At 45.5% G+C, this 11,150-nt stretch overlaps 1 protein-coding gene across 2 annotated transcripts in view; it reads right to left on the reverse strand.

Moving 5' to 3' along the window:
* Positions 1–8,471, reverse strand: part of Ap1s3 (adaptor related protein complex 1 subunit sigma 3) — a 60,377-nt gene extending 51,906 nt beyond the window's left edge. For both annotated transcript variants that reach the window (XR_003710418.1, XM_028760675.1), the window contains exon 1: positions 8,377–8,471. Coding sequence is in view for 1 of the 2 variants with exons in the window: in XM_028760675.1 (XP_028616508.1) it covers positions 8,377–8,379 (3 nt within the window). In the remaining variant the exon portion in view is untranslated. The remainder of the gene's footprint in view (positions 1–8,376) is intronic.
* Between the last annotated feature and the right edge of the window lie 2,679 nt (positions 8,472–11,150).

The following is an 11,150-nucleotide window of genomic DNA, read 5'->3' on the forward strand; positions in this document are numbered from 1 at the left end:
TCTTTGCCATTTTTCTGTTGTGTGCCCAGCCTGCAAGCTTTTGGGGATTCTGCTGTGTCCATCTCTTATCTCTCCTCTGTGACCATGAGGAGTACAGATTGCACTGGCTATGGCCTGGCTTTTTATGTGTGTTCTGGAAATGAAAACTCACGTCTTCACTCTTGCATGGCCAACTGTGCCGTCTTCCTGGCTCAGCAGCTCCTTTTTTCACTTTTTCATGGAATGATTTGTTCTTGTGGTGGGGTCTCCCTGTGTAACTCAGGCTGGCCTCCAACTCCTGCCTCATCCTCCCCAGTGCTGGGATTATGGACATGTAGCACCACACAGTCTTAATCTTGTAGGCATGTTTAGTCTTCTGAACACAAAGGCCAATCTCAACAGATCTGACAACCAACCACCTCTGTGTTTCAGGGTCATTCCTGAGAACGGATGAGAATAGCAGGTCTCATTACAGAAGGTTTCCAGAGTCACTAAGAAGAAAGGAGGGTAAGAGGGTTTGTTTGTTTTTCTTTCACTCTCTTTCTCTGATTTCTCAAGTGTTTCATATGGAAGGTAAGAGTCTTGCAAATCTGGCCAAGAGACCAAATGGGTAGATAACAGGATAGGAATTGTGTGTCCACATATATATATATGCGTACATGTGCATATACACATATGCATATGTATGAGTATGCATATGTATTTTATAGGGCCTCTTCTGCTTACATTTCAACTACAGACATGCCCAGGCCTAACTAAGAAAGGAAAAGCGCAGGAAAAAAACACCAATATAGAATTTTTCTGAAAATTTAACATTACTTTAAACACATTCTTTTATAGTTTAAAATGTATTATTTGCATATAAGAAAAGGAGAAGTGTATAAAATACACAATTTTAAAAATAAATATTCTAAAATGGATCTGGAAATCATTATGTTAAACAAAATAAGCCAAACTCTGAAAGACATGTACTGCCATCTTTTCTCTCATATTTAAAATTATATGTATATTTAGATATGAATGCTTGTATGCCACAAAATGTAAGGGGGATCAAAGAGTGGAAGATATCATTAAGAAGGTAGGAATCGAGAGAGTAGTGGAATCCACAGAGGGAAAACGGGGCAGGGTGTCCAGCTGAAGAACAAAGGGAGGTGGCTATAGAATGCAAGAAGAGAGTGACTGAGGACATGGTATAATAACACAAATGTTTAGCGATGCTGTGATGATACTTACTACTCACGTGCTAACCTAAAAAGTAAACAAGATGATAAATTTTAAGAAAATGTAAGGTCTTCAGTTCAAAATAATGAGGCTCAAAAAAAAAAAACTGAAAAATAAACTTTTTTTTAAAATCACATCAGACATCTGGAGCCAATTGTCAGCAACAAGCACCTTCTGGACCCTTCTGGAACTTTCCAGTTTCAACCTAGTTCTATTTGTTTCCTTTTATTTTATTCTATTGTATGAGGCTAGGTCTTACTATGTAGCTCTGGCTGGCCTAGACCTCACAGAGGTCTGTCTGCCTCGGCCTCCTGAGTGCTGGGATGAGCAACATCACACCTTGCAACCTCTTTATTTTATACATGTAGAGTATCCAAGCCAAGAGATTCTGCCAAACAAGGCAGGGCTGGAGAAACCCTGGCATCCCACACCCAGGGCTCACCAAAGAGACTTGATGTGGCAATTCTTCAGCAGAGAGTTAGCAATCTGAAACCAAATGCCTGGAGATGGAAATAGCTTCTGATACCATAATCCAGTCAGAACCAGCTCAAGAAAAGGTCAAGAAGTAGCTAAGCCAGGTAGAGGAATGGCCCCACCCCTTCAGGCCAAGAAGGAAATAGCCACAAAAAAAAGCCAATGCTATTCCCCTTCAAGTACCACAGCAGGGTTTTCACACACACTACCTGTCTCAGAAACATCAGAATGTCTCTTGTATGTGACAGCGAGATCAACTAGAGAAAGTTCTCATTGCCCAACACACAATAGTAGTGACCTCCATACCAAAACTATTGGCTCCATGAGGCTAGGGAGTTTCTGGCTTATGAGACAGTCTCTGGAGCCTCAATCTGGGATGGCTTCTGTCGACATAAGGTAACTACACAAGGGTCTGCATTCAGAAGGATGTGGCACTAGGTTTAATTCTCTACCATTGTTGTGTTCAAATTCTCAAAATGTTTCGAAAAAGAAACCTTGTGGTTTTGGTCTGTGCTGGGTACCATACATTAGGTAGCTAGCTTGGTCTGCCATAGAGCTGATGCCCAATGTATTTATCCAATATACAAATGAGTGAATGAGCAAAAGTTGTCTTTGAATAGGTTAAAGGGCTGAAGTGATTAGGGTTTGGTGGTTAAAATGTCTGTGATACAGGCATAAGGACCTGAGTTCAGATCCCCAGAGTCCAAGCAAAGCAGATGCTAAGTACCATAGCATGTGCCAGTACCCCAAGGAGCTCACTAGCCAGCCAATTTAGACAAATTGGCAAGCTATAGATTACGTGAGAGATGGTCTTAAAAAAGAAGGTAGAGAATTATACAGGAAGGATACCTGCTGTCAGCCTCTAACCTCCACGCCTGTACCCAGGGGCTTGCAGGCAGGTACACATACAACATGTACACACATGAAGTATAAAATGAATACAGGTCAAGAAACTACAATCTATAGCCAAAGTCTGCCTCCCTGCACCTCCACGAGCCTATTATTGTATACAACATTTTATTGACTGCCTTGATTCACAAAAGAAAAGTCGAGTGATAAAGACTTTAGGGTTTGCAAAACCTAGATATTACCAACTACCCTTTCCAGAGAAAGTGCGTTATCCTGGAAAACTACCTTACATTATTACTGCCTCTCATATATTCCTATTGAAAAGCAAAAGCAAAAGCTGATCGCCTCATGCAACCCGGTCTAGCTGTAAGGAACTAGTCTCTGATTACACAAACAGTCTCTGATTTGAGACTTTATAAGTTAAATGTGGATTTTATATCTTAAACCTAAATATGTATCAACAGATTCCAAAGAAACTCAGGACAAATAGTTAGCTGAGATGCTTACTGAAATATCAAAAGCAGATGCTGGCTGCCAGGGTCTCCCAGCATCACAAGCACCTGTTACAGAGTGCTGGCCTCTCTCAGCACTTCTAACCACCACCACCCTGCCTAAGCGTCTCCAGCCTGAGCTTCACATCCCTTCCTCCCACACCCAAACTTCTGATTCCTATAACACCCAGCTATTTCAGCCATGTGCTCTCTTGGTCCCTCTCTCTACTCATCCTCTCACTGTCCTCCCCACCCCCTCTCTCTCATGGCCTGGTTCAGTCTGCTGGCCCTGTCTAATGTACTTCTTTCTCTCTCAGCTCTGGATCCTTCCAGATGGCTCTGGCTGAATTCTCCTTCATATCTACAATAAAAACCTTCTCCTCAAGCTTACCTAGGAGCGTACCCTAGGAGCGGCCATGACCTCACTGTCATTCTTGCATGTGTTTAATATAAACATTTTCTTCCAAATCTAAACACTGTGCCAAAGATGACTCGTGGTCACTCCTTGACATCCACCTTCTGTAAGAGCAGTTCTCAGCCTGGAGTTACAAGCCCTTTTTTTGGGGGGGGGGCAGGAGTTGAACGACCCTTTCACAAGGGTCACATATCAGATACCTTGCATAGCAGATATTTACATTACAATCCGTAACAGTAGCAAATTTACAGTTATGAGGTAGTAATGAAAATAATCTGATGGCTGGGAGTCACCCCAACATGAAGAACTTTATTAAAGAATCACAGCATTAGAAAGACTGAGAGTCTCTACAAGAATAAGCACACAAAGCAAACAGGCACCTCAGCTTTCAACTCAGTTTACTTCCTCCCTTATACACTCAGTTTGGAAGTTTCCCACAGCCTTGAAGAGTCTACTACTGAACTTTGACACAAACCAGTCATTTCCACTGCAGAAACTATGTGAGAAGATCCAGCAAGGTCATAACGTGAGGACCTCTTTATGTCCTTCTTCTTGCCTCAATGTACCTTAACTCCATGCCTGACTACACTGAATAACTAATGAATGACCATCTTTTTCCCCCAAGGCAGTTCTTAGCAACTATTTAGAGAGAGCAATTTTGGGAGCTAGCTCTACCTGTCAGGAAGCTTCCAGACCAGTGACTTTAGTGGCAGTTCTTTTTTTTTTTTTTTTTTTTGCAGGCCAGCTTCCTAAGGCATTTCATTCACAGTAGGAACCATCTACGGCATAGACCATGCAGTGTTTGAATTCTAACTGACAGTGCTACCCGAAGCTTTACATTAAGTACAACTCTCTTGATAGTTGGGTAGATTGCTAGCATGATTCAAAGGCACTTCCTGCAATCTACTAGGTCCGCGCTTTTTAAGTCACAGGATCTCAGAGCTGGGATTTGTTTAAAGGGAGTTTTCTGGATAATGGCTAGATTATTTCGTGAAGAACAGGGAATTCTGTGAGAAGAAGTGTCTGGGAAGAATAAGATATACAGAAAGGAAAATTCTATGAGAGATAGAAGGATCAGACCTAGGCAGAAAGCAACTGGGGAAAGGCTCAGATCTCTGGAAGAAGTTCGGCTTATGGTGACAAGAAGATAAAACTGAAAATTGACTCATGGGGACCTCATGAAGTGTGAGTCTCAAGGGACTCTTAATGGAATTTGACTGCGTGTGTGTGTCTGTGTGTGTGTGTGTGTGTGTAAAAGGGGTACCATTTTTGCTGTAATACCCTAGCTCATGATGGTGTAATTCATGAGCCCCTAAAGAGCAGGCACTGACCACCCAAGGTGGCAAATACAAGCCACACCAACTGATTCTGTCCATTTAGTTCTGCTGGTAAAACACCATGCAAAATTTACAAAGCAGGTGACAAAACTTAGCACAAAAGGGAGAAGTGATGGGGACTAAGAAGTAGTCATCATCAGGGTCAGGGGTCAACAATAGCCTCAGTGGTAGTGATGATGACATGTGAGAAGACTACGTGGGACAACTAGAGACCACTAAAGGTCATTCTCCCTACTTCTCCAAAACCCCCTACCCCACACTAACTGCTGGCCAACAGCCCAGACCAAGCCACAGGGAGCAAAGAACTCATTATTCCAATGGATTCTGTTTCCCCCGAGCTGGAATTTTAAACCGACAAAATATCACCAGACTTATTTCAGTGTATCTAAGTCTCAGACCATGATTGCTATACCAAGAAGAGGGAGTGGAGGAGAGGAAACTACAATTTCAAGAATGCTTGCTCCACCTTCATACCCTCCACAAACAGGGGCAAGTTCTTTTATAATTGGATTTGGGAGAAGGGTCCCCTCACGCTGCTTCAAAGGAATGCTGGCCTAATAGAGAAATGGCTTCACAACTCAGTCAGCAAGCTCTCTAAATCACAAGCACAGGTTGGGTGTGGTGGCTCACATCTGGAATTCCAGCAGTTAGGAGGCAGGGCCAAGAGAATCAGTGGAGATAAGAAGCCAAACTCTGTGGTCTACACACCAAGTTTCAAACTAAATACCATTACAGAGTGAAACTTTGTCCCCCAAAAATAGTAGAAAGGAAGTTACAAGCCCAGGAACCTCTGAACTATTAATATAAATCTATCTGACTCCATACCATACCATACCATACCAAACATTATGAACTGAGTTTACAACAGAACTAGTCACATTTCCCAAGGGACCTCCTTTTGGGTTTCTTCAACTGAGATGATTCCTCTATGATGCTCGCTAGGCGGCGTGAAAACTTAAGAGCAACTTTTTACAAGGACTTCATAAATCAAAACCCACTTGCATTTTTTTTTAAACTAAAGGCATCCCAAAGGCCTCTCACGTTTCTCTCTAGTTGTCCCCATGTTATTATAAGGAAAAATAAAGCAACAATAACCAAAAACCCTCCTTCCTCTGTCAACTCTTTCAAACAGTCAATAGTAAATTCCTATTGATAATATTTTTAAAATACAGCGGGTGGGGTGGGTTTTTCTTAAGCACAAAAGGCTTAGCATTGTTTTCCAAAATCAAGATTTCTAACCAAAGGCAAGAGATGAAGATACAGATGATTCAAACATCGTGATCAAGATGCAAACAGGGGACCGGGGCAGTGGTGGCGCACGCCTTTAATCCCAGCACTTGGGAAGCAGAGGCAGGCGGATTTCTGAGTTTGAGGCCAGCCTGGTCTACAGAGTGAGTTCCAGGACAGCCAGGGCTACACAGAGAAACCAAAAAAAAAAAAAAAAAAAAAAAAAGATGCAAACAGGGCCTAACCAGCCTGGAGTTCATATCACACATAATATGAAGCACACTTTCTGAAATTATCCTCTGAAGGAGATAGGATCTAGGAATGAGGAAGGAGTCACTGGCTGTCAGAAGCAAGGGCTTACTAGGCTTGTGAGCAATAGAACCAGATCCTTTTTTTTTTTTCTCCTGACAGCAGAGCAGGAGAGATGAAATGCTGCTGAGCACAGACAAGGGTGGAGTTCCTTAAAACACTTGTGTGTGTGCTTGTTCATGGTCCTGGGGCATCTCCATGACAATGAGAAAGTCAAAGAGTTTTCTGTTTACTAAGCCATTGATACTTACTGCATTAGAAAACAAAACAGAACAGAATAAACTTCAGGTATTTACTAACTCAATTGAAAATAATAAAGAGGGGTGAGGGAAGGAGAGAGAACATTAGTGATGTGAAGCATCACATTGGAGTTTGGCGAATTCCTCTAATCTGGCCCAGTAGAAGACAGCTAGATTTGTTGGGCTGTTAATATTTCAGAACACTTGGACTCAAGGAAACGTCAATACAGTCTTGAGAATGCAGATTAAAAGGACACAGTAGGACCTTACCATCCTTATGAAAATGGCTTTGATCTTGTGAACCTCTAAGAAACCCTTTGGGACCCTTCCAACCTTCCAGGCCACAAATGTACACCTGTCAGTATCAGTTAGGAACAGTGGCTATTCCACTAAACCAATGGACAAACCCAGACAGAGGGAGGTCAAGCAGTGACAGGTAAAGGTGACCACCTGGTTTGGGGCTTGCAAGGGTGGCATGAGATCATGGAGGGAAGGAACTGGCTTACCAGAAGTGCTAGTAACAGTATTCCCTGACAAGGCCAAGGCACACACACACAGGAGGCAGGGACTGGAGGGAAAGCTGAAGAAACTTCCCAGATTTCTGAAGGTCATTTGACTCGGGAGGAGAAAACCTCCCACGGTGTGCTGTTTAGAACTCAGGATCTTTCCCTCAAATCCTGTCCGTGCCTACAGAAACAGGTTTGGGCTCCACAGAAACTTGGGGGCCCTCATTCCACCTCCATTAGGCAAATGAGCTGTCTTCCTGGGTACACTGTCACCTTGTTCCTTGGGAAACTTGAGCAAGCCAAGAGAGTGGCTCCATTATTTATAGGGGCCTTTTTGCACCACCCTGCATTTACCAAAACCCTCAACAAGCAAAAATGGACACGCTGAGAACCTCGCCGACATCCTCTGGCCTCTCTGTCCAGGTTCCTCAGCAATAAATTACTTTCCAACTCAACCTTCTTCCTACGTCCAAAAAGTGCCTTCAGAAGGTCACTTCTCTGAGCACTTGGGAACTGTGCACAACTGGGGAAGTGGGACAAGCTGCCCACCCAGTCACTGTCCCAGCGGAAAGCCAGTGCGAGAGAAACCTCAGGTATTGCTTCCATCCAGAGCTGGATAACCACTTCTGAGTGTAGCGGGTCTCCGGACTTTCATGTGGATAGAGCACCCCACCCCACACATCGCAGTCCATTCTTCACCATCAGTCAAGGGGTTCATGAAGTGTAGAATCGATAAGATCACTTTTCATGTTAAAATTCGAGAGAAACAAAAACCAAAACTTTACCTTATGAAGAACTGCTAGCTGGTATCCCTCCCGCCTCTCCAGTCACAAACCGGGGTTTGTTTCTCCCCTTCACGACTGTGCGCTCTCCCAGGACCTCGAGGAGCTCAAATGTTACTTCCTCCAAAAGGCCACTAAATCAAAAGTTGCCTCTCAGCCAGGTTTCTTGAGGCTTAGGAGTACTCCTCACTCTGGGAAGTTATTTTTATTTCAACATTCCATCACCATCGCTTTCCCTAGGCATCCTCTCCTACCGGTGTTAAGCACCCCACGACATCCCCAGCACCTGGCTGGGGCCAAGTGATCAGCGAAGAGACTGAAATGAATGAAGCGCGGTGCCTAGTGTCCGTGGGACTAGCAGGAAGGGGGAGTCCTGCACTGTCCGGAGCAGCCGGGCCACCCGCTCATGTGACTCGGCGGTACCCGGAGACAGGCTCGCCGCGTACCCCTTCCCCAGCCGTGTGTCCGGCCCTGGAGCCGCAGGTGTCACCTGGAGTGCGCACCGCTCGAACCAGCTCTACCACGATGCTCAGCCCTACTCACTCACCATGGTGGCCGCAGCCGCCCAGGTCCCGACAGAGGCGATCGCCCGGGATGCGAGGGCCAGAAGAGACTGTAGCAGCCCGGGCGGCTGACAGGTGAGGCGCCAGCCTCAGACCATGGCTACTTCCCACAATGCCCTTGAACTGAAAGTTTGCAGACTCCTCCCCACACCGGGCCGCTCCTCCCCACCGCTCCTCCCACACACCTTCCTCCGGGCTTCTTCCCGCAGTCTCACTCCTTCCCTGCCTCTCCACAAGCCTCCCGCTCCAGCTCCTCTTTTACCCTTTCCTACTCCCTTCTCCTCCCCTGGTACTTCCTTTGCTCTCCAGCACCCGCTGGACCCCGCAGTTCGCCCCGCCTCTCATCACCGCTAGCCCCGCCCAGGGCGGTGCTTGCACCTGCGCGCGCACCTTCTGCGCTGGCCGCGCCTGGCACCCGGGCTTCCCTGTTGATCAGGGGTCCTCTGTCCTTGTTCTGCGGCCACGTCTTGTGCTTCGTGAATGGGACCCGCAGCCGTCCGACTGGCAAAGAGATGTTTTCCTTTACACCTGAGAAAAGTGTAAAAAGCAGTCTGGCCCTACACCTCAGGGAGAGAGTGGTTCCCAGAGCTAGAAATACATGGAACACACATTCCCTTGAGTTTTGTTTTGCTTCTTACTAAAATTGCAATTCAAGAACATGCATAGCCCTCTCTGCTTAAAGTTTTCTAGTACGTTATGGTACTGAAACTCGGGTTTTCTTGTTTGTTTTTCTTCAGTTGTTTTTCTTCCCCTTGATTTTTAGGCCTAGACTGTTTGTGTTATTTGAATTAAAATATAATTACATCATTTCCCCCTTTCATCCTTTCAATTCCCTACCCCATGTATACCCACTCACCCTGCCCTCGCACTTTCTTTTAGGAGTGTGTGGGTGTGTGTTTTACTGCTTTTAGTATCTTTTAGTGTTGCTCTATGAGTTTTCAGGACAGACCACTTGGTATTGGCTAACCAATTACGGGAGTTTCTAATTGCCAGTGTAAAGAATCTCCAGGTCTCCGAGTTCTAAGCAGAGTTTTTAGCACAGATTAATTTGGGGAGAATGGACTGGTTTTGCCATATATCTAAAGAGAGACAAAAACGCTTAAGAGGTTAACCTTTGTCTGAATGGCTCTTAGTCCCACAAGTCAGGATATAGACTTGCCCCCGCCCCCCCCCCCCCCCCATCTAGGGACAGGAAAGCAAAGAGAACTCCAGCTGGGCTCCCGAATTCCTGCCACAAATGTATTTCCCTCATGCCAGGTCCTGGTGAGGGCTGAGGAGGCGCAGGTTGGCTTTTTGCTGGTGCTCACATTCCCCCGCGGAACAATAGGTGATATCCAAGTTGCAACAAAGCTCAGGAAGAGCTAAAAGACCCCAATTGCCCCCTTGCAAGGCACCGATTAGCTACTGTAAATTACCCGGAAGCCAGGTAGACTGCCACCTGGTGAGGTGATAGGCCTCCAAACGGAGAAGCCCTACAACACGTCCTGGATAGAATCCCATAGACCGTGTCAGTGGCTGTCGCGTGCTGCCAGGAAGATCTGAGGGATGGGGAGGAACACAGAGACCAAGGTAGAGGCACTCCTGCACCCACAGCCTCCAGTCCCAGTTTCCCACGAACCCCTCTGCCTCCAAGGTTCCCAGTTGCTATGTACTCTAAGGCTCCTTTTAAGCTGGTGTTGTGACATCTTCAGAGACGTAGAAGAGGATTGTTTGACCAGAAGTAAACCCCAGGCTGTAGGGTAGTTTTGCCTACTGTAAAGGAACAGAACATCAGAAAGTTTCCTTTCTAGATAACTGCGCTGGCCAGCCCTCCCTGCCTTTGGCTTCACCTAGCTGCAGTAATCTCATGCCTGCTTCTACCATGGCTCACTCCCTCTCTTCAGTGCACGGCACAGCTCTGCACCACTCACCTTGGTGAGCCAATTGCAAAGCATTCAAAGCCTTCTGTTTCGAATGTTTTTATCTATAGTGGGAAAGAGGAGGGATTACTGAATAGCCTCAAAGCTAAAGAAATCTCAGTGAGGTAAGACTTAAGTCAAATACTGAAATGAGAAAGTTCCCGAGTGCGTGGCCCACTTTGGAGAGGGTGAAATTAGACATTCACTTTAAAGTGAGTAGCATTCTTTGCCTTGCCTCTGACCCTGCTGAGATGGGTAGCGGACCCTGTGTTGGTCTTCTGATGTCTGAAGGGTTTCTCTTCACATTCTCACAGCTTACCCAGTCATGCTAAGAGGAAGGGCTACAATGGGCTGAACGTTTTACATAGGTTATCTCATCAGCCATCAAAATGAGAAAGGTGCCCACTGTACTGTTCAGATGAATGCCTGAGGCTCTAGGTGACAAAGCCAAAACAGGCTCAGCTAGAAGGGACAGATGCATCGGGATCTAGTCTGAGTCCTAAGAGGCACTGAGCAATAGGGAGGGACACCTCTCTTAGGTGCCAGAATAGCCTGTGTAGTAACTTACAGTTTTAGTTGGGTTTTCCCACACCATCTTTTTTTCTTCCATCCCTCCTTCCTTCTTTCCCTCACTCCTTCCTTTCTTTCAACACTAGGGCTTGAACCCAGGACCTCACACATGCTAGGCAAGAGCTCATATACTGAGCTAAATTCTTAGCTCTCTTCTTACTTTTTACTTTGAGAAAGGGTCTCACTAAGTGTCCTGGTTAGAGGTTTGTTTTGTTTTGTTTTATTTGTCTGCTTGACATAAGCTAGAGTCATTTGGGTACAGGAGCCTCAACTGAGTAAATGTCTCATTA

This window comes from Grammomys surdaster, unplaced genomic scaffold, assembly GCF_004785775.1.
Source record: "Grammomys surdaster isolate TR1022 unplaced genomic scaffold, NIH_TR_1.0 126546, whole genome shotgun sequence".
NCBI lineage: Eukaryota > Metazoa > Chordata > Mammalia > Rodentia > Muridae > Grammomys > Grammomys surdaster.